We start from the raw sequence: 24432 nt of genomic DNA, 5'->3' as shown, positions 1-24432 counted from the left end.
CAGGGTGTTTCTGTTTGGAAACATAGTCTTCATGCCCTAAGTATCAACTGATACAGCACAGATATCTAGTAACCATTTTTTAAATGAATGACTGCCTGAATGCATCCTCAGTTCAGTTCAGTTCAGTCTCTCAGTCGTGTCCGACTCTCTGCGACCCCATGAATCGCACCACACCAGGCCTCCTTGTCCATCACCAACTCCCAGAGTTTACCCAAACTCACGTCCATCGAGTCAGGGATGCCATCCAGCCATCTCATCCTCTGTTGTCCCTTTCTCCTCTTGCCCCCAATCCCTCCCAGCATCAGAGTCTTTTCCAATGAGTCAACTCTTTGCATGAGGTGGGCAAAGTATTGGAGTTTCAGCTTCAGCATCAGTCCTTCCAGTGAACACCCAGGACTGATCTTCAGAATGGACTGGATGGATCTCCTTGCAGTCAAAGGGATTCTCAAGAGTCTTCTCCAACACCACAGTTCAAAAGCATCAACGCTTCGGCACTCAGCCTTCTTCACAGTCACACTCACACATCCATACATGACCACTGGAAAAACCATAGCCTTGACTAGATGGACCTTTGTTGGCAAAGTAATGTCTCTGCTTTTTAATATGCTACCTAGGTTGGTCATAACTTTCAGAATGCATCTTACTAACCTGCAATTTCTAGTATCATCCTTTTTCCTCTTTGTTTGGAAAATACTGTGTTGAATATTCTTTGACTGTCAGCTTCTGACAGAGTCACTCTGGTCTTCCTTTATCTTGGCTCGGTTTCCAGGCTCCCTGTTCACTTGTTAGCTTACTTTTCTTTTGAGTCCACATGACACCTAAAACATAAGGACTTTTAATTTGGTAGAGCACAGACACAGGGATTTATTTCATTGTCACTTAATGTGAGGTGCTATGGGTAGAGGCAAAATGTCTCATGACGATGTGATAAACATCGTATATACTACAATTGCCCTTCTTTGGAGCAAAAGCAAAGGACCCGGGTCTCCTGTATTGCAGACAGATTCTTTATAACCTGAGCCACCAGGGAAGCCCAAAGTATAGGATCTTTTTTTTTTTTTTAATTCTATGATACCAAAACAAGATCTGATACAGAAAACACATTTTCTTGTACTAATTTATACACTGCTCATATCAGATCCATAGTAGATTATGTCTTTCACTTAGTAAATTAAAATGGAAAAAAGCAACTAGAATGATACACTCAGTCTCTAAAATTAGAATAACAGCTGATGAGACTACCAATAAGACATTGTGTATGAGCATTTTTAGTAGAAATTGGAAAAACACAGGCAATTTTGTGGAGATAAAATGTTAGTAAGAATATCTTCTTATACCCAACAATATACATTTATATAAATTAGAAATTTACTCTTCTAGTTTATAAGATTTTTAAAAGCAAAGATGTTAATGTGACAACTGTTACCCATAGTAATTCTTTCTAATAAAATTTTTATTTTAGAATACTTTTAAATTCACATTATATCATTATATCACCTTTATAAAGATTTTTCTTCACTAAATGATGCATGTGAAATATAAGCGACAATGGAGATACAGTGACCAGGTAGGTCAAGCATTGAAGGCATTTGATTGAATAACCGAATTTCTGAAAAGCAAATAAAAGTCACATTAAAATGTTAAAAAAATTAAATTTGCATTCTCTCTAACTATATAGGCCTGATAGGATCACTAGAATATATTATTTCAAGATAATCTTTCTAATATGTATGCATACGAAAGAGTCAAGCTACAAACTGGTTGTATTGTAATTGTGTTTTCCATCATATGTGTATTTTTCACACTTTAGATGCTCTTGTTTGATGAGAGAGATGCAGGGTTTAGGGGGAGCAGAATCTCCCATAAAATAAAATGCCGTTGGTTTTGTTGTGCCTGATGAAGAAGAGGAACGGGTGGTCTGCATTGAATTCGATGGAAGGGAGTTTCATTCTTACACTTACTTCACTCCCAGTACCAGCTGCAGCCTCTGTACCTTGTTCATTTATTTCCACAAAACACTTATGGAAAACACTGGACAGAAATAGGTTTCTCTCTGAGGACATTCCTGAGAAATCAGCTTTGCTCTGGTTAAAGGCATCACTCATCCCCATACTGCTCAAAGTTGACTTGAGATCGTAAGTCTCTTCCAGCTTGAACTTGGGAAGGTTTAACTGCACATTGCACAACTCCATCATGTCTGCGCTGGTCCACTCACTCAGCTTCTCATAGGTGATAGCCTTTTCCAGCTGCAATTTGGAGCCAATGAAGAAAGAATCAGTAATTTCCAATTAAGAAATAGGAAATAAAGGTTGAGTGAAATCTCTAGATATTACATAGATGAATTATAATCACTCCCATTACCAAAGGTAACAAAACACACACATTTGGATTTTTTTTGTTTATAAAGAGATCTTTCACACTGTTGACATATCATTTTGCAGATTAATAGTTCTCAGGATATAGGCTTAATAAGTTAGACCTTGATTCAAAACAGAAGTACTTCTATGATATTTGCAAGACAGCAACTACATACACAAATATACTAGTATAAATATACATTTAGATGTCATCAACACAAAAGCATATACTCTAGGACACGTTGTACGCCAGGGAACCAAAAAAAATATTTTTATTAGTTGTATTAACTAGTTTAAAACTAATTTATTAACTAATAAACTAGTTCAATAACTAATTTATTAAATTAGTTTCATTAGCACAGTATACAATCCTTCAAAAACAAAATCTGAGATAAAATGCCTATACTCTATAATTACACCAATATGAAACTAGTAATTATAAATTATGGGGAGAAAAAGAATAGTAAAGAAAGGAAAATCATTCTATCTTAAGAGTAATAACTTTTTAAATAGTGATTTTGAAGCTGCTTTTTCTCTTGATATTTAAAATTTTAAAACAATAAATATATATGTATATACACATATGCATTACATATATAGGATAAAAAGCAATGTTTGATTTTTTAAATAACATGTTTGTTTAAAGCACATGGTTTTGCTAATTTGGAGTTTTCTAGATCCAAGTATTGCTATCAAAGACACATATGTAAATGATGTGCATTAAGTGACAATGTTTCAGGTCAGGAACTTGCACTTTGTAAAAAAAAAAAAAAGGCTTATAATGATGTAACTCTAATGGTTTAGTGTTCACACTTGGTTTTACCATCCTTTCCAGTTTCACAAATTTTATGACACTATCTAGAGATCTTTCTAAACACCAATAGGAAAGTGGAAGCAGAAATATAAACAATCTGGCACACATGAAAAACTACACACAGTGCACAGAAAGACAGACCACTGATTGCACGTGAATCGCTCAGAAATGTAGTCTGGCCAAAATCAGGCTTCAGTTCAGTGCAGTTCAGTTCATCGCTCAATCGTGTCTGACTCTTTGCGACCCCATGAATCACAGCACGCCAGGCCTCCCTGTCCATCACCATGTTTAACTGGTGAACAACTTAAACAATAACCTGAAGATGCACTGATACAGACTATATCTTCTGAAGAGTGTTTACTTGATAAAAAGCATTCTTTAAAAAATGTTTTAGACTCTGTTTATGTTTTTAAATGTATGTCTAAGGCTAGCTTAATGCATGTGACTTAAAAATTAATTAGGTAGGTTCTACCAGAAGGAGAAAAAAGACCTATACTACCTGAAAGATTGTTATGATCAATCTACACAGCTTTGTTACTCACAATAAATATTTCTAGCTGTTGTTTGTGTGGCTACCCAATGCTAAAGGTGTCTGTAGACTACTTATCCTTCCTGAGAAATAGTAACATCAACCTTACAAAGTTTTGTAAAGCTTAAGTGATACGTGAAAATACAGTAACTAGGGTTGAAGATGTGTTGGTTGCCCCCCTTTGCAGAAATTCAAAAACAGGGAGATCATATCTTTATAAGATCATATCTTTTTTCCCAGGAGGGATAAACACTAGAACCATATTCATGTCAGACTGATGTCTCTTTTTTTAAGTTATTTTTCCATGCAAGTAAACATTCCCAAGTGGTGCTAGTGGTAAAGAGCCTGCCTGCCAATGCAGGAGACACAAGAGACACAGGTTCAATCCCTGGGTCAGGAAGTTTCCCTGGAGGAGAAAATGGCTACCCACTCCAGTATTCTTGTCTATAGAATCCCATGGACAGAGGAACTTGGTGTGTCAATGGGGTTGCACAGAGTCAAACATGACTAAAGTGATTTTGCATGCATTTGCAAAATAGACATAGACTCACAGAGAGAAAACAAATGTTACCAAAGGGAAGAGGAAAGGAGGGAGGTATGAATAGACTGATCCCTTTACCTGATCCAGTCCATCAACGTCTTCTGGCAGCAGTATGAGCAGACTGAGGTCACGGCTCTCATAGTAGAGTTGAAGGCCCATGGCTTGTGGACTTTCTATGTAAAATACTTGAAGTTTTTCTTTCATGGACATCATTTGCACTGGTTTGCTTGTAGTCTGTAGAATATATGCAGCAAAATCACTGGGGAGGTATCTCACCAAATTCTTAATTCTTTAGCAACATTGGTTCCCAGCCATCTGTGACACTGACAAAGATGATGATCCTCTGCTAAATGCTGAATAAAACTATTCAAACTTGCTTTCTGGAAATATGTGTTCCACTGATAACATCATCAATAAATGATGTGAGAATTTCTTTCTCTGACAGTATTATGGCATCCTCTATGAATCATGGCAAGCTGGATTGTACCAAACACTTAAAACAATATATAATCTTATGCAAACTATGCAAATACCAATGATTCAGAAACTAAGTTGCATTTCAGATGCAAACATTTGAGACAGCCTTTTAATATCATAAAACTGAAATCCACTAAGAGAAGGAAAACACAAGCAATAAACCAGCAGCTAAGAATTGCAAAATATGTGTTTGGTAAAATACCAGTATCTGAAATTTGTGAAGAACTCTTAAAACTCAACAATGATAAAGCAATGAACCCTGCTTAAAAAATAGGCAAAAGATCTAAACTGATACTTCATCAAAGGAAGACCTACAGCATGTGAAAAGATGTTCTATCCTATGTGCTTAGGCAATTGCAAATTAAAACAGTGAAGATTAGCTGTGGAGTGTCACAGCTAATAGAAAGGCCAAAAGTTCAAAACCCTGATGACACAAACTTCTAGCTAAGATGGAACTGACATTCTCTGCCAATGGGAATGCAAAGTGGAAGCCACACCAGATGGCAGTGCAGTGGTTTCTTCCAAAGCTAAACACAACCTTACCACATGATCCAACAACTGTGCTCCTGGGTAGTCACCAGAATGAGTTACAAACATGTTCATGCAAAATCTTGCACATATATGTTTATAGCAGTTTGAGTCATAATTGCCAAAAACTAGAAAGAATCAAAATGCCCTTCAGCAAGGCAAACGGATCAACAAAATCTTAAATCCATACAATGGGAGATTATTCAGCAATAAAGTGAAATGACCTGTCAAGCCACAAAAAGTGGCTTTAAATACATATTGGAGGAACTTTAAATACATATTGCTAAGTAGAAGAATGTGGTTGCACCTTCAAGAAGATTGCATACTATGTAATTCCAATTTTACTGCATTCTGGAAAAGGCAAAACTATACAGACAGTAAAAAGATCATCAGTTGCGAAAGACTTAGAGGGAGGGATGAATGTGTTGAGTACAGGGCATTTTTAGGACAATGAAATTATTCTGTATGATACTGTAATGGTAGATACATGACATTATGAAATGTCAGTAAAGCCAATGGTAAACAAAAGCAAAACCGTGCAATTCAGACATTTTATACTTGTTATTTATCCACTCTATGTGGTGCTAAATGTCAATCACAAAGCCCTACCTTTCTGCTAAGGTAGTGGCCTCGTGACCATGGCTGTTCACTCAGGATGCTCTGTGTTGAAATGATTGTCTCAAGGATAAGCATATGGGTGGGACCAATCAGAGTCTTCTTTGGGAGCATTCTGTTAGAGCTAGCAGCCAAGACTCTCTCTGTATTAACAGTAGAGTTGTGAAGCTAGAATAAAGGGCAGTCATATTCCCTGGTCATATGGATAAACTCCATCCTTAATATCAGAGAATGAGAGCAATAATGATGGCTCAAGGGTAGAAGCAGAGAGGACAGATTATGTTTGAGACTCTAGAGGTCCCACTCCTGGTTCCTCTTAGTTTCTTTGATGTTGTTTAGTTTATTAGTCATGTCTGACTCTCTTGTGACACCATGAACTATAGCCCACCATTGTCTTCTGTCCATGGGATTTCCCAGGCAAGAATACTGGAGGTATTTACTTCTCCAGAGGATCTTCTTGACAGAGGGATTGAACCCACATCTCCCACATTGGCAGGTGGATTCTTTACCCCGAGCCATCAGGGAAGCCCTTGAGCTAACACTAATATAATTCTTATGTCACTGGAGCTAGTTTGGAATGCTTTCCTATCACTTGCAGCTGAAAATTTCTACTGCTTTTATCAAGCCAAGTAACTATCCAGCTTATTTCCAGTTAGCCTGTAGGATTATAAATTCAGTCCTTTCTACATCTTTTCCCCACTGATCATCTGAAAATTGCCTATTGCACACAACCTATTGCACACAACATATTGTTACAGCCATAAGTCATCAGCAGCAGTGTTTAAGTGAGATAATCCACCCAGGACTAAAACATTTTCACAAACTTTGGCAGTCAGTTCTTTACCTAAGAATTTGGAATGTGACCTATCAAACTCATCTCTAGAATGGAGATCAGACTTCAGATTGAGAGAAGAAGGATGAGAGAAACAGAGTTGAGAAGATAGAAGATGAATCCTGACAATATTTGAATCTTCGTTTCCATTCAATTCTCAAGACCCAGCCGCATTCCAGCCCTTGGGTGTATCTGTGACCTTCTGTTCATCTCCCTTGTTGCTGAAGTGGTTCCTACTACAAAAACAAATGCTCTGTGTGCCAGCCCAGAGGGAAAACTTAAAGAAAGAGATGAGATTTTAAAATGTTTTTTATTTCTTTTTCTTCTGGAAAAGTAAGAGTTTGGTGTAAGATGATGCTAGTTTAGTAGAACAAGAACAGAACTCGTAAGTGAAGAACGTGGAATCATGGTTCTGGCAGCCTTCTAACTGAGGCACAGCTCGAGGCACTTGAGGCTTCCCCAGCGGCTCAGTGGTAGAGCATCCACCTGCCACTGCAGGAGACACAGGAGATCCAGGTTCAATCGGAGACCCAGGTTAGATCCCTGGGTCAGGAAGCTCCCCTGGAGGAGGAAATGGCAACCCACTATTCTTGCCAGGACACTCCCATAGAAAGGGGACTCTGGCGGGCTACAGTCTGTGGGGTCACAAAGAGCAAGTAACACACACACCCCTCAACACTGGACATTTAAAGGTTGGTTCCTCTATTGACCAGAGAAACTAAATGAAACCAAAACAAATAAACTTGAAATGAATCTAGCCACTTAGCCCCACTGCACTTCTAACTTGGAAAATAAATGCAATAACTACCTTACCTACTCTACCATGATCGCAGCGAGGGGTGAGTGATAAAATATGTGAGATTAAAACAATGAAAGGGCAACGTCCAGGTGGGATGAAACTGGGGCTTTTAGGTCAGTCATCCCTGCCCGAGTAAAGAGCCATCATTTACAGGAACAAATATTCAGATAGAATGAATTTAAAATAGAATTTCATTTGCAATGTCTTATAAAATACATACTGGTTATTAACAGGCTCCTACCTTGTTTATTTTGAAAGACTTTTCTGTGGTATTTTGGACTAAGAATTGATGTTCCCAGACTCCTTTAAAGTAAAGGGCATTCACCAGAACCATTCTGGTTGTAGGATCCACTGCATCATCAGGTAGGAGATTTAGGATTTTTCCTACAAAAGCAAAGGGACATATTTCAAATGATATAGTTATGTCCTGGTGAAATGCCACACTTATAAAACTTATGATTATGAAACACTGTTAAATGGTAACATCTTATACCCAGAAAAATTCAAACCAGGAATTCAGTATTGATAGAATACCATTAATATTAACAGATCTACTTAGATTTCTTCTTCTAAAAGATAATTTTTATGTAGACCATTTTTAAAGTCCTTACTTAATTTGTTACAGTACTGTTTCTGTTTTATGTTTTCATTTTTTGGCCACAAATCATGTGATATCTTAGTTCCCCAACCAGGGATCAAACCCATACCCTGTGTTTTGGAAGGCAAAGTCCCAACCCCACTGGACCACAAGAGGTGTTCCCTGTTTAAATTATTTCATCTGTTGTTCCAATAGTGTCCTTTTTTTCTAGATTAGAAATCAATCCAAGAGCTCAAGTTGCATTTAGCTGTCATTTCCTCTTAGTCCTCTTTAAGCCAAGGCAGTTTCACATTCATTCTTTGTCTTTCATGACCTTGATACTTTCGGGAAAAAAAAAATTGTAGAATGCTTAACTCTCTGCTCAGATTTTTCTGATGCTTCTTCAAGATAATATTTAAGTTATGTATTTCGGGGAGAATATTGAAGAAAGTGGGGAAAAACACTAGACCATTCAGGTATGACCTATATCAAATCCCTTATGATTATACAGTGGAAGTGAGAAATAGATTTAAGGGACTAGCTCTAATAGACGAGTGCCTGATGAACTCTGGACAGAGATACGTGACATTGTACAGGAGACAGGGACCAAGATCATCCCCAAGAAAAAGAAATGCAAAATGGCAAAATGGCTGTCTGGGGAGGCCTTACAAATAGCTGTGAAAAGAAGAGAAGCGAAAAGCAAAGCAGAAAAGGAAAGATATAAGCATCTGAATGCAGAGTTCCAAAGAATAGCAAGAAGAGATAAGAAAGCCTTCCTCAGTGTTCAGTGCAAAGAAATAGAGGTAAATAATAGAATGGGAAAGAATAGAGATCTCTTCAAGAAAATTAGAGATTCCAAGGGAATATTTCATGCAAAGATGGGCTCAATAAAGGACAGAAATGGTATGGACCTGACAGAAGCAGAAGACATTAAGAAGAGGTGGCAAGAATACACAGAAGAACTGTACAAAAAGATCTTCGTGACCCAGATAATCACGATGGTGTGATCACTCACCTAGAGCCAGACATCCTGGAATGTGAAGTCAAGTGGGCCTTAGGAAGCATCACTACAAATGAAGCTAGTGGAGGTGATGGAATTCCAGTTGAGCTATTTCAAATCTTAAAAGATGATGCTGTGAAAGTGCTGCACTCAATATGCCAGCAAATTTGGGAAACTCAGCAGTGGCCACAGGACTGGAAAAGGTCAGTTTTCATTCCAATCCCAAAGAAAGGCAATGCCAAAGAATGCTCAAACTACTGCACAATTGCACTCATCTCACATGCTAGCAAGTAATGCTCAAAATTCTCCAAGCCAGGTTTCAGCAAAACGTGAACCATGAACTTCCAGATGTTCAAGCTGGTTTTAGAAAAGGCAGAGGAACCAGAGATTAAATTGCCAACATCTGTTGGATCATGGAAAAAGCAAGACAGTTCCAGAAAAACATCTATTTATGCTTTATTTACTGTGCCAAAGCCTTTGACTGTGTGGATCACAATAAACTGTGGAAAATTCTCAAAGAGTTGGGAATACAGGACCACCTGACCTGCCTCTTGAGAAACCTGTATGCAGGTCAGGAAGAAACAGTTAGAACTGGACATGGAACAACAAACTGGTTCCAAATAGGAAAAGGAGTACGTCAAGGCTATATATTGTCACCCTGCTTATTTAACTTATATGCAGAGTACATCATGAGAAATGCTGGGCTGGAAGAAACAGAAGCTGGAATCAAGATTGCTGGGAGAAATATCAATAACCTCAGATATGCAGATGACACCACCCTTATGGCAGAAAGTGAAGAAGAACTAAAGGGTGTCTTTATGAAAGTGAAAGAGGAGAGCGAAAAAGTTGGCTTAAAGCTCAACATTCAGAAAACTAACGTCATGGCATCCAGTCCCATTACTTCATGGCAAATACATAGGAAAACAATGGAAACAGTAGCTGACCTTATTTGGGGGGGGGGAGGGCATCAAAATCACTGCAGATGGTGACTGCAGCCATGAAATTAAAAGATGCTTACTCCTTGGAAGGAAAGTTATGACCAACCTAGATAGCATATTCAAAAGCAGAGACATTACTTTGTCAACAAAGGTCTGTCTAGTCAAGACTATGGTTTTTCCAGTGGTCATGTATGGATGTGAGAGTTGGACTATGAAGAAAGCTGAGGGCCGAAGAATTGATGCTTTTGAACTGTGGTGTTGGAGAAGGCTCTTGAGAGTCCCTTGGACTGCGAGGAGCTCTAATCAGTCCATCCTAAAAGGAGATCAGTCCTGGGTGTTTATTGGAAGGACTGATGTTGAAGCTGAAACTCCAATACTTTAGCCACCTGATGGAAGAGCTGACTCATTTGAAGAGACCCTGATGCTGGAAAAGATAGAGGGCAGGAGGAGAAAGGAACAACAGAGGATGAGATGGTTGGATGGCATCACCGGCTCAATGGACATGAGTTTGGGTAAACTCCGGGAGTTGGTGACGGACAGGGAGGCCTGGTGTGCTGTGGTTCATGGGGTTGCAAAGAGTCGGACACGACTGAGTGACTGAACTGAACTGATTGCTGTTGTGGGCTGAATCTTGTCCTTCCCAAAAGATACATTAATTCCTAACCCCCAGTCCCTGTGAATGTGATCTCATTTCAAAATAGGGTCTTTGCAGGTGCAATCAAGTTACAATGAAGTCATACTGGATTAGGTTGGGCCTCTAATTCAATGACTGGTGTCCTTATAAAAGGAGAGAAATTCGAACACAGACACACAGACTGTGAAAACACAAAGACAAAGGAGAGGAAGAGTAGAAAGCCATGTATCAACAGAGGCAGAGATTGGAGAGATGCTTCTACAAGCCAAGGTTTGCCAGCAACTATCAGCAACTAGGAGAGAGGCATGGAATGGCTTCTTTCCTAAAATTTTCCAAAGAAGTGGAAGCCTGGCATGCCACAGTTCATGGGGTTGTGAAGAGTGAAACTCAGATTAGCGACTGAATAACAGTAGAGCCCTGTCAACACCTTAACTTCGGATGTGCAGCCTCCAGAACTGTGTTGTTGCATGTCTAGCACTAAGTTGTGTCTGACTCTTTGCGACCCCGTGGACTGTAGCCCGCCAGGCTCCTGTGTCCATGGGATTTCCCAGGCAAGAATACTGGAGTGGGTTGTCATTTCCTTCTTCAAGGGATCTTCCCACCCCAGGGATGGTACCTGCATCTCCTGCATCTCCTTCATTGGTAGGCACATTCTTTACCACTGAACCACTAGGGAAGCACCAGAACTATCAGAAAATATATTTCCATTGGTCTAAACCACACAGTTTGTGGTCATTTGCTATGACAGCCCTCAGATTTATGGCACATTTCTATCATCATAGGAAAGTCCGGACAGCTCTGTGATCTGGTGAAATGGATTCTGTCATTCTCCTTGAGTGCATCAGCCTATATGGGGAAGATGGCAAGACCCTTATGCAAACCAATCTTGTGAGCATCAGACATTTACTCTCTACTCAGCTCTGAAAGGATTTGCTTCGGTGAAAGACAGCATATGAGTTGCTCCCTGTCTTCCTGTCCATAAGGCCCTTTTCTGTCTTCTAGGGACCCAAGTAGGCAGAGGGTAGGCATTTGAGAGCTGAGATTTAATTCAGCTCCGGCACTATAATTGCTTCTACATCTACTGGAAAGAACCCTCTGTCAATGCAGGCAGACATAAGAGACATGGGTTCGATCTCTGTGTCTGGAAGATTCCCCTGGAGGAGAGCATGGCAACCCACTCCAGTATTCTTGCCTGGAGAATCCCATGGACCAAGGAGCCTGGCGGGCTACAGTCCACAGGGTCGCAAAGAGTCGGACATGACTGAAGTGACAGCACAGCTACTGTGTTTAGTTTGTGTTGTGCATTTCAATGTGCTTTTGCCTGTACAATCACATTTGGTTCTCACATGAACTGGAACAATGTAAGTAGTTTCTTTCTGTAAATACAGGCTAATCTATAATTCTCAAACCAGACTCACATTTGGATGAATCCAAATCAGGCGTAAGTTAGGAAGAACAGTCACTCCTGCCTCAGCATGGCTTCTGAATCACTGTTGCTGCTGCTGCTAAGTCGCTTCAGTCATGTCTGACTCTGTGCGACCCCATAGATGGCAGCCCACCAGGCTCTGCCATCCTTGGGATTCTCCAGGCAAGAACACTGGATAGGGTTACCATTTCCTTCTCCAATGCATGAAAGTGAAAAGTGAAAGTGAAGTCGCTCAGTTGTGTCCAACTCTTAGCGACCCCAAGGACTGCAGCCTACCAGGCTCCTCCATCCATGGGATTTTCCAGGCAAGAGTACTGGAGTGGGTTGCCATTGCGTTCTCCTCTGAGTCACTAGTTCAGTAAAAAAAGAACTGAGAATGTAGGGCTGCCAGCTTCCTCAATTCACTTCAATAAACATCAATGTTCTGAACAAATACCATAGGCGAGGCTATTATTTGTTAGTGATTCAAAGCAGAAACTCAAATAAGGTAGTGTTATTGCACTTAGGTCTTTGAATCTAATGGGAGAGGTAGGGACGTCAATGAACAACTGAACAATTGTTAGTTTTAGGAACGACGTGGTAAGTGTCAAGGTAAAGGTTCCCAAAGGGGCTTTGAGAGCAAAGAGGAAGGCTCTTTGTCTGAGGGAGGCCCTGAGTTGTTAACCAGTGGCCATGAAGGGGCTGGGAGTGGCAGGAGAGGGGCAGTTTCTGATTGAGGGGACACAGGAGTAAATATGTGGGGGTGTGAAGTAGCACAGGAATCTTCTGGGATTCTGTGCCACTTGAAATTCCTGAGCATTAGTTTTGAGTCAGAGAATGATAAGAGTTGGAGTGGAGAGACAGGCAAGACCCCATGGTCACGCTGAGCTTCTATATCAGTTTAGGGAGTTAGGATTCATCTTTTACTACAGGTCCAGGTAACTGACTATCTTGGTTTGTCCAGGCCTGAGAGACTTTCAGAAAATAAAATCTGGAAATTCCCAGGCAAACTAAGACAAAATGGTCACCAGAGCATAACGTATGCTGTGTTCCCAAGTTTGGGATATAAATGGAATTGATGTGTGAAAGTTTCAGGGCAGCCACTTAAAAGCAAAGAGGCTTTATCTTCCCTATTTCCTGCTGACTGTGACACTGACAAACATTAAGAATCATCTCCTGTGTGCACAATCTCAGTGGTGTGCCACTCTGCAACCTCATGGACTGTAGCCTGTCAGGCTTCTCTGGAATTCTCCAGGCAAGAATACTGGAGTAGATTGCCATTTCCTTCTCTAGGTGATCTCCCCAACCCAAGGACTGAACCAAAATCTCCTGCATTGGCAGATGGGTTCTTTACTACTGAGCCACCGGGGCAGCCCAAGAATCATCTTAGACAAATATAAAAGCCACATCTTGAAGATGCAGCTCTAATCCACAAGGTATATCTCTGGAAGGCCTCTGGGAAGAGAATGCTTATCTATCCTGTGATGATTAGGTCAGAGATAAACTATCTTTTTTGGACATGAATCTGAGCAAACTCTGGGAAATGGTGAAGGGAAGGCTGGTGTTCTGCAGTCCACGGGGTTAAAAAGAGCCAGACAAGACTTAGCAACTGAACAACAATAGCAACAACAAACTTCTATCCTATTACTAGGATAGTTACTGCATTTTAAATCTGTTCTAATATATGACCTTATTCTGGAACTTACTTAAGGTTATACAGTATATTTAATGCCACACATTAATTATTCATTAGCAGCCACTTTTCTTTAGAAACCACATGTGCATCAGTATTCCAAAACTTTTTGCATTTCTCTAGAGTCCTCTTTGGAATTAGTAGAGTGTGATCATTCTCTTGTTTACTTGGTATTAATTAAATGGTTGTCTTATTTGTTTTAGATAAGACTTAGAATAAAAACAAATGTTCTGAATAATTAGAATATGCCCACAGTTCTATTTAAGAAATGTACATACTTAACACATAACACAATTCAAAATGATAAAGTAATACTTTTCAAAAATACACGGTGATCACCTTGCAGAAAGCTTACCCTCAGTCTGTTTTTCAACCCAAGAGTTGATCTCCTTTCTGATTTGGTCAGAAGCTCCTATAAAGTTCACAGACTGTGGCTCTGCACCAAAATATGTTTTCACATCTTCTAAATATTTCTGGAAGATATAGGTAAAATCTCCTTTTGTAGATTTTTTTTTTATCAAAGCTGAGAAATCAAGTCTATTTAGATTATTGAAAAAAAAAATACAGCTAGATGGATAATTGCAAACTCTCACCCCATTGTTTTCTTCAGTCTTCCATACTCCAGCTATGGTTAAAACTAAGCTCCCCTGTGTAAACTTAGCTGGATGCAGACTAGCCATGCAGAACTGCAGTTGTGGAAGGAAGGCCTGCCCCCTACAGCTCTGGAGCCCCCACATCCATATATATATGTGCCATGTGTCATGTGGGATCTTATTCCCAGGAGTCTTCTCCACTGTACAGCTTGACTTTTTCTATTGCTATCCTTCTGTCCTATTCAATTTCTTTACTTCTTACCCACAGGGCACCTGGGTCTTCTGGCTCTTTTCTGACACATGCCAAAGAATGTGACAGACAAACAGGAAGAACTAAATGTTTGGCCGGACATAGAGTTGACTCAGGAGAAGGCAATGGCAACCCACTCCAGTACTCTTGCCTGGAAAATCCCATGGACAGAGGAGCCTGGTAGGCTGCAGTCCATGGGGTCGCACAGAGTCGGACACGACTGAAGTGACTTAGCAGCAGCAGCAGCAGCAGCAAAGTTAACTCCTCTGAGGATCTGCATTGTGGGGTCTCAACCATCAGAGAAAAGAAGTTGACTTAATTGCATGTAAATAGCATTTTCTATAGTCATAATGTGAAGTGATTTATCTGATCCTAAAGTCAGCTTTGCTCTTGAGGACAGAGTCTCCAGCCACCCTCTGATGACGATGCCACCCTCTGCTCCTTCAGACTCACCACATGGTGAGTCTAGATCTTTTGTTCTATTTCCCAAGAAACAAATGTTGGCCCAGGGTTTATATAAACCCCATTTCTATGTGTGTTAGTGGGTTGTACCCCTTTATTCTGGGCATAAAATTCTGATCACTAGATGTGGTTTGAGATACATTGTTGGTTTCCTTTACAACTTGACACATTGGTCAGTTTAAATGATTATCAGAAATACTGACCACAGACATCCTATACATTAAGATTGTCCCGGGATCCCTGTAGAAAAGCACAAAGCTTCTGATTGGTCTCACATGGCTCTTTCTTTCCCATCAACTTAAAATAAGAGGTTTGCACTTACCTTGTGAAATGGAAAAGTTTTCTCCCCGTAGATCCTGTTGGCTGTTTTAAGTATGCAAGCATGGCTGGAACTGTTGATTTCTGAAATAAGTGTCTGGAAATCAGAGCACATTTCTTCAGGCTTGCCCACATTGAATTCCTTTCAAAGAAAAGAAATTGGTCAAATAAAAATGTTGAAAAAGAAACACATGTATATGAACAATTTAGAATAAAAGAAATTATTTCACGTTCATGAACTGATCATGAAATCAACTGCATGGCAGGTAAATGTTTTCTTTGGTGTTCTTAGTGCAGGATATAAACGTTGTTGAGGCATAATTTGCTTCACACTTAGTATGCAAAGATAACAGCAAGGTTGAAAGTGAAATAGTTTTGAAGGGAAAGAAAGGGGAAAGAATACAACTCTTTCAAAAAGTGTAGACATTGTGTACTCTAAAATTTTCCTATAGTTTTAATATCTTTTTCTAAGAAAAATGACCTATTAAAGGTTGTTTGATTTAGCCACTAAAAAAAAAGGCTAAAAGTACCTTCTCCTTAATTATCAAATGGATATTGAAATATAAGACATACCATTTTCCTTTTCTTTTCACTGTCAGGACAAAATTTGCTGTCCTGGTCTCTGCTAAATTGAAGAACCTATAATTTCAATAAAAAGGCAATACATGAGCACATTTTGCAGAGGTGTGATCATTTGAAATACACATCAGTAAATATAAGCCTGTCATTCCCATAGCTGCAAAACATATGATTAATGAATCAAGGGAGCTCTGATTTGACTTAAACGGTATATTACCTGGACTAACAGAGTAAGTCAAGAGCTGCTTTTAAATAAATTTTTAAGTTGAATTTAAGTTGTTAGTCTGTTTACTTTAATACTTGGCATTGGACATTGAAAATAACATTGGGAATAGCCTTAAATGTAAAATTCTCGTGTTTTCCATGGTTCATTTTTATCTATCATTGTTTGAGAAGAAAGCTAAGTATTCAATTAAGTGCATCATTTAGCCAGTTTAAGCAAAAGCCACCATTGCCCTAATTATCTGGAAAATTCAGGAGTTTTAGTTGTTTTTTCTACTTAAGTGCTTCAGTTCTCACTGCTGACCATCATCTGACGATAGAGTCAGAGTCTTTGTGTTCCCCCAGCATTTATGTGAAATTCACAGGAAGGATGTGGACTCTGTTTCTCTTAAATTGTCCAAGAGGAGGAAGACACTAATTATACTCCCACATGCGTCCTGGATGCAGCTCACAGAAAGGAACGGCAGTACTGAACGGCCTTCACTTTCACTTTGCTATATAAGCTACACACACATATAGAAACACTGTGATTTGAGAATGCTTACATCAGATTAACTGCTTATACAGGAATCAGTTTAGTTCAGTCACTCAGTCGTGTCCAACTCTTTGTGACCCCATGGACTGCAGCACGCCAGGCTTCCCTGTCCATCACCAACTCCCGGAGCTTGCTCAAACTCATGTCCATCGAATCGGTGATGCCATCCAACCATCTCATCCTCTGTCCTGCTGTTCTCCTCCCACCCTCAATACCTCCCAGCATCAGTTCTTCACATCAGGTGGCCAAAGTATTGGAGCTTCAGCATCAGCATCAGTCCCTCCAATGAATATTCAGGACTGATCTCCTTTAGGATGGACTGGTTGGATCTCCTTGTAGGCCAAGGGACTCTCAAGAGTCTCCTCCAACACCACTGTTCAAAAGCACAACTCTTTGGTGCTCAGCTTTTTTTATAGTCCAATTCTCACATCCATACATGACTACTGGAAAAACCATAGCTTTGACTAGACGGACCTTTGTTGGCAAAGTAATGCCTCTGCTTTTTAATATGCTGTCTAGGTTGATCATGGGCTTCCCTGGTGGCTCAGTGGATAAAGAGTCGGCCTGCAGTGCAGGAGAACCATTTTCTATCCCTCACTTGGGAAGATCCCCTGGAGAAGGAAATGGCAACCCACTCCAGTATTCTTGTTTGGAGAAGTCCATGGACAGAGGAGCCTAGTGGGCTACAGTCAATGGGGTCCCAAAGAGTCGGACATGCCTGAGTGACTAAGGTGACCAGGTTGGTCATAGCTTTTCTTCCAAGGAGCAAGCGTCTTTTACTTTCATGGCTGCAGTCACCATCTGCAGCGATTTTGGAGCCAAAAAAAAAAATAGAGTCTGTATACAGCCTTGACATACTCCTTTCCCGATTTGGAACCAGTCTGTTGTTCCATGTCCAGTTCTAACTGTTGCTTCTTGACCTGCACACAGATTTCTCAGGAGGCAGGTCAGGTGGTCTGGTATTCCCATCTCTTTTAGATTTTTCCACAGTTTGTTCTAATCCACACAGTCAAAGACTTGGCATAGTCAATAAAGCAGAAATAGATGTTTTTCTGGAACTCTCTTGCTTTTTCCATGATCCAGTGGATGTTGGCAATTTGATCTCTTGTTCCTCTGGCTTTTCTAAATCCAGCTTGAACATCTGGAAGTTCACATACTGTTGAAGACTGGCTTGGAGAATTTTGAGCATTACTTGCTAGCATGTGAGATGAGTGCAATTGTGTGGTAGTTTGAGCATTCTTTGGCATTGTGCTTCTTTGAGATTGGAATGAAAACTGACTTTTTCCAGTCCTGTGGCCACTGCTGAGTTTTCCAAATTTGTTGGCATATTGAGTGCAGCATTTTCACAGCATCATCTTTCAGGATTTGAAATAGCTCAGCTGGAATTCCATCACTAGCTTTGTTCATGGTGATGTTTCCTAAGGCCCACTTCACTTCTCATTCCAGGATGCCTGGCTCTAGGTGAGTGATCACACCATCATGATTATCTGGGTCATGAAGATCTTTTTTGTATAGTTCTTCTGTGTATTGTTTCCACCTCTACTTAATATCTTCTGCTTTTGTTAGGTCCATACCATTTCTGTCCTTTATTGAGCCCATCTTTGCATGAAATGTCCCCTTGGTATCTCTAATTTTCTTAAAGCGATCTCTAGTCTTTCCCATTCTATTGTTTTCCTCTATTTCTTTGCACTGATTGCTGAGGAAAGCTTTCTTATCTCTCCTTGCTATTCTTTTGAACTCTGCATTCAAACTGGTGTATCTTTACTTTTCTCCTCTGCCTTTAGCTTCTCTTCTTTTCTCAGCTATTTGTAAGTCCTCCTCAGACAACCATTTTGCCTTTTTGCATTTCTTTTTCTTGGGGATGGTCTTGATCACTGCCTCCTGTACACTGTCACAAACTTCCATCCATAGTTCATCAGGCACTCTATATATCAGATCTAGTCTCTTATATCTATTTCTCACTTCCACTGTATAATCATAGGGGATTTGATTTAGGTCATACCTGAATGGTCTAGTGGTTTTCCCTACTTTCTTCAATTTAAGTCTCAATTTGGCAATAAGGAGTTCATGATCTGAGCCACAGTCAGCTCCTGGTCTTGTTTTTGCTGACTGTATAGAGCTTCTCCAACTTTGGCTGCAAAAAATATAATCAATCTGATTTCAGTATTGACCATCTAGTGATGTCCATGTGTAGAGTCTTCTCTTGTGTTGGTGGAAGAGGGTGTTTGCTATCACCAGCGCATTCTCTTGGCAAAACTCTATTAGCCTTTGCCCTGCTTCACTTTGTACACCAAGGCCAAATTTCCCTGTTACTCCAGGTATCTCTTGACTTCCTACTTTTGCATTCCCATCTCCTATAATGAAAAGGACATCTTTTTTGGGTGTTTGTTCTAGAAGGTCTTGTAGGTCTTCATATTCATAGAACCACTCAACTTCAGCTTCTTCAGCATTAGTGGTTGGGGCATAGACTTGGATTACTGTGATATTGAATGGTTTGCCTTGGAAACAAACAGTAATACTGTTCTACTATTTTAATGCTCTTCATGTATTCATTAGATTCACCCAGACAAGCAGGGACTGAACAAAGTAACAAGCAAACAAAGCATGAGAAACAGATTTCACCTGATTTTTTTATTTGTGTCTTTTTAAATCAATTTATTATTATTTTGTTTATTTATTTTTGACTGTGCTGGGTCTTTGCTGCTTTGCGTGGGCATGTGGGCTTTCTTTATTTGAAGTGCCTGAAGGCTACTCTTTGAGTGGGGCTTCCCTTGTTTTGGAGCCTAGGCTCTAGGTGCACAGGCTACAATAGTTGCCCTGCAGCCTGTAGGATCTTCCTCGAGCAGGAATCAAGCCATGTCCCCTACATTGGCAAGCAGATTTTAACCACTGAGCCACCAAAGAAGTCCTCTATTTGTGTTTTTAAGAAAATCCTTCCAAGATTAGAAAGATGATGACTAACTCTATTAAAGTACGAGCCATGACTTTCTTGAAATATTTTAATAATCAGAATTTTAAAAAATTTTGACATTGAACCAAACTTGATAACCTCATGTCTCCGTCTGATTTTGCCAGAGAACACAGGTTCTTAAATAGTTTTCCTAGAAACAGTTGTCTGTTGATTCACTTTCTCAGCCTTACGTTTTACGGTCTGGAAAATGTGTGTGTGTTTTATTTTGGAAGACATGATTGTAAAATGTGGGCTATTTGGGTTCCAGGAGAGGAATGAAGGTAAAAGCGAAATAAAAGCATTTCATTTTAAGCCAGTAGAGGATAGCTGACCTTTCTTACTCACCTGGGCCATTTGGGCTGCAGTGGTCCCTTTGGTGCCCAAATACACCATGGCCAAGGAGGCTGAGATCCCCCAGGGAGAAAAGAAGATATTTTTACCCTCAGCAGATTCAGCTAGCTTTTTACTAAACTCCAGAGCAAATTGGTTGATAGATTTTGCTAGAAAGTCCATTGGGAAGATCTAAGAAAAATAAAGCAGAGTTAAAGAACATATTAATAATCTTTTCCATTTATTTTACTTTTTTTAATGGATTTTTTGGCTTACACAATTATCTTTTCTATCATCCTTCATTGAAATGACAAAAGAATGTATTATCCAACCTGATTATATACATAATAACCTATGTAACAATCTATATGGGGCTTCCCTGGTGGCTCAGTGGTAAAAAATTGGCCTGCCAATGCAAGAGACATGGGTTCAGTCCCTGGGTCAGGAAGATCCCTGGAGAAGGAAATGGCAACCTACTCCAGCATTCTTGCCTAGGAAATCCCATGGACAGAGGAGTCTGGCAGGCTACATTCAATGGGTCACCAAGAGTCAGACACGATTTAGCAACTAAACAACAACAATAATCTATATATCTGTATTTATGCCCTCCTAAGAGCTGAATGAAAATAATTCCAGTATTATTTTAAATCTTAGAAAACTGAAGTCCAGAAAGTTTGAGAGAACACCCTCAAATTCTAGCGCTGAAACACCTGAGAGAACACCTGGATTCTGGTCAGTTGGGTCTTCCTGTTGAAATTGCCAGAGTTTAAATTGCAGTAGAATCGGCCAAGTGCTTCTTTTCTATACACCACATACCTGCTGGCTTCACCAGTAAATGAGGAATAATTATACACCTTTTTGACTTTGTACTTTTTCTCACTTATCTTTCATCCTTATTTTTATACTTTTTAACCTTGTTTATCCATGTGCACCTTGATAGATAGTATCCTGGTTCTTGGAGAGCCTTTATCCTCCTTCATAATAAGATGAAACCCAACCCTGCTCCATACCTTTTCCTCTGGATGCTTTTTCTGAACTTTGGGGTTCACAGGAGCGTGTCTACCACCAAAGTCCCATAAGGTAGCTTTTGCCACTGCCTGGTGCTTATCACACTGCTAGTTCTGTTTTCATATGTTCGTATCTTTTCATCTCTAGAACAAGTTCCCTGAGAGCAAAATTTTCTTATTCTGCTTTGTGCATCTGCTAGCACCCATCTCAGGACTTTGTACAAAATGGAAACTTCCAAATATTTATTTATTTTTTATTTAGAGTGTTTATAGTTAAGGTTCTAGTCACCATTTTTAAAAATCTATTTAAACCTGAAACTTTCACAGTCTAGTGGAAATGCTTATAGAGAAGTAGAGAAGTCAAGACTCTTGTCTTTATTCTCACTCACTTGAGACCCCCTGAAACCAATCATAATGAACAAAGAAACTCAAGCTTTCTCATTTTTAAAAATATTGTATTCAGTTTCTAAATTTCACCTCTAATCACCCTGATATTCTCATTTAAGATTTTTAAAACTGGATTGCTATCAAAGAAATAGTGAGTTTAATCTATTGTGATTTTATAGCCAAATAATTTCTCAAACTGATTAAATAATTTAAAATAAACCAAATTCCTAGGCCTAGAGATTCCTATTAGGGTGAGTACTGTATAGAACTTGGTCTTGCACTGATATCATGTGGCCCTCTGAGAAACCTAGAATGAGAACTTTAGAGAAGTCAGGAGATCTCTCTAGCTAAATGGTTGAATCAAGGGAGAGACATGTGCAGACAAAGTCTTGATTTCTTCATGACTTGAATTAACAGTGATACTGTTGAAACCCCTCCTAGTCATAGGCTTACCCTTAACCAAACAACTTCTCAGCCTTTAAATCATCTCTAGTCATAGCTTCTACCTATTGCAGAAGCTGGTGATAATTCTAGGCTAACACTATTTTATTAAATGAAAAAAGCAGCAACCCTTGTTTTGTAATAACTCTACACCCTCATAAAATGTTTGAAATTTACATATAAGCACTTTCTCCTGACAGATCCAGTGCCATCTTGGAAATAAGCTCCCTGTTTTCTTTATAGCTATATCCCTTTAAATGATGTTTTGTTTACTACCTATATATTAAGCTTTATCTTTTATTTTTTAATTTTCTTATTTGGCTGCACTGGGTCTTAGTTGCAGCATGTAGAGTCTTTGCTTGCAGAATGTAGGGTCTAGTTCCCTGAACAGTCATCAAACTCGGGTCCTCTGCTTTGGTAGCATAGATTGTTAGCCACTAGACCACTGGGACAGTCCCCTAAGCTTTCTATTTTAAGAACTCATTAATTTTTCATATGGAAAATGCTTGGCTCCATGGCCAAAGCATAATCATCATGAAGGGAAGAGAGGAGAAATTATTATTTTAAGGCTGAGGACTTTTATCTTTCTACCTATGATTTATGATTATTCTAGAGTTTAGATACTGGTAGCAAATTCCTGAAAATGATAATTCTCTGATGAAAGAGTTAATTTCTTGTGGAAAGTTAATAGACAGTTATCTTCAGTTTCATTAACTCTCATTAATATCATCATTAATAAATCATATGCAGCCTAGAACATACAAGAGGAACAACTCTTGCCTTTAAAAAAAAGTATCGAAGTGCTAAGCCAGCATTAAAGGTGATTCCTGAAAGATGCAGAATTTGGGGATGAAATTCTCATGAAATAATTTATCCATTCAAGGGATGGAGAGTGATCTTCTCAGAGGATACTATAAATAAAGACTAAAGTCTAGATCAAAAGCCATGTGTGCCCTTTTCAGAATGAGTTGCTCTTTGCAGTTTCCGGGAGGTATATAGATACATCAGTACGCCTGCTCAGTCGTGACTGACTCTTTGAGACCCGGTGGCTTGTAGTCTACCAGGTTCCTCTGTCTACGGAATTTTCCAGACAAGAATACTGGAGTGGGTTGTCATTTCCTAATCCATATATCATTATCCACACATTTATGTAAAATATGTAATATCTCAGTCTGTAATGGGGCTTAATCAAAGAAATATGAAAATAAGAAAAGAATAGTATCATTCATCAAAATGTGTCATTATAGATACACATATTCCCAGCAAATCAGTCTTGGAAAGAATCTTCTAATCCTAATCAAATTGTCTCATTTTATCTGCTAGGAAACTAAGGCCCAGAGAAGTAAAATGTGCTAACATGCACAGCTCCCTAACAGCAGAGCTCTCATTTCAATCCCAGTCTCTGGACTCTAAATACAAATCCTTTTGCCACTATATTTTATTGCCTTTAAGGTTTTATGGTGAAAGGGAGGGATTGGGTGACAAAAGAGGTCGAATAAGAGGAGGGAGAAATGAGCGGTGATGGCGAGTGGGAGGAGGGAGCAGGAAGGACTCTGCTCTGCTTTCCTGTTAGAGGACAGTCAAGGCCTCCTGACCTTCCCAGGGTACTAACAATACTGTCTACTTGGTGGAGTCATGCATGTCAGAAAATGAGCTCTCCACACCCCCAGCACTTCTGAGTTTACCTGAAGCCATTTCTGAGGGAATTAATAGTCTTGAAGGGTTTCTGATGAGCATGTAGTGTAAGGTTAGGGTCTTGATTATTCCATGAAAGAGAAGAAAGTTTTTGGCCCCTGGAATGAAGGCCAAGACTTGAAATTGGGTAGGGGTAGGGGGTAGAGAGTCAAATCATTAGTTCCCTACGCAAATGAGTGAGATCAAGTTCATGTTGCCAAGTCTACTCTTTTGAAGGGATAGAAGGGTTTTGGTTCAATCATTCTGAGAATATCCTATTTCTTTTTGCCCCTGTTGACAAATACAAAGGCAGCAAATCCAAAAATGTGACTGGAAAAAAATATCATTCATAATCCACAATTCATGGTAAAACCACATCTCTCACATCTTTGGAAATGAAAGCGCTCTCCTGCTTAGCCTTTCCCAGCACAATCTTTGAACCAGTTCAAGGTTAAATCTCTCAGACTTGCACAGAATTCTAGGGGGATGGCCTCAACTATCATTTCTGTTCTGTGGAGGTCTTGATAGTTTGTTATTCATCTAGGCAGTACAATGAATAAAGAAAACATAAACATTTTTAAACAAAGAAATATTTACAATACCTTGTTTTCTTCCACTGGAGCAGAATTGGCAGTGGGTTCCTTTAGTAAGAAATTGTGGCTGAGTTAAGTAACTCTTAACTGTAGGAGTAATTTTTAGCAATTTTAGTACCACCCTTTTCTTAGCCCCACCCTCTGATTCACTTTTACAAGCCTATACACTCTTCCTTTCAAGTTTATCTTGGCCAGAAGATCAAACAAAAAGAGAGATAGACAAGGTTTTGCCTCAATTACTTAATGGCCCACATTTTCCATGTCTGTCTGTACACAGAGCCTGGAATTCTGACAAATTGTAACTCACACATTCCTGGCTTCATGTTTTCCCTAGTCTGCCAACTGGCAGAGA

General features: G+C 39.5%; 1 protein-coding gene across 1 annotated transcript; it reads right to left on the bottom strand.

The window, feature by feature from the left end:
- Nucleotides 1-855: 855 nt before the first annotated feature.
- On the bottom strand, nt 856-24241 carry LOC133237847 (serpin B10). The gene is made up of 8 exons (XM_061400410.1): nt 24090-24241; nt 19994-20170; nt 15936-16001; nt 15367-15504; nt 14095-14212; nt 7734-7876; nt 4320-4475; nt 856-2246 (listed from the first exon to the last, which is right to left on the bottom strand). The coding sequence occupies exons 2-8, from the start codon at nt 20159-20161 to the stop codon at nt 1842-1844; spliced, it is 1194 nt and encodes a 397-aa protein (XP_061256394.1). The 5' UTR covers nt 20162-20170; nt 24090-24241; the 3' UTR covers nt 856-1841.
- Nucleotides 24242-24432: the final 191 nt, after the last annotated feature.

This window comes from Bos javanicus, chromosome 24 (assembly GCF_032452875.1).
Source record: "Bos javanicus breed banteng chromosome 24, ARS-OSU_banteng_1.0, whole genome shotgun sequence".
Taxonomy (NCBI): Eukaryota; Metazoa; Chordata; class Mammalia; order Artiodactyla; family Bovidae; genus Bos; species Bos javanicus.
The sequence above is the reverse complement of the archived record's forward strand: the minus strand, read 5'-3'. Positions and strand labels throughout refer to the sequence as shown.

What these genes read in the sequence shown, in the direction of transcription:
- LOC133237847 (XM_061400410.1), bottom strand. Translation starts at nt 20,161, where the DNA reads ATGGACTTTCTAGCAAAATCTATCAACCAATTTGCTCTGGAGTTTAGT. An exon ending in CTGCAGCCCAAATGGCCCAG is followed by an intron (nt 16,002 to 19,993) that starts GTGAGTAAGAAA and finishes TTGAAATTATAG; the next exon opens with GTTCTTCAATTTAGCAGAGA. An exon ending in GGTTGAAAAACAGACTGAGG is followed by an intron (nt 7,877 to 14,094) that starts GTAAGCTTTCTG and finishes TTGCTTTTGTAG; the next exon opens with GAAAAATCCTAAATCTCCTA.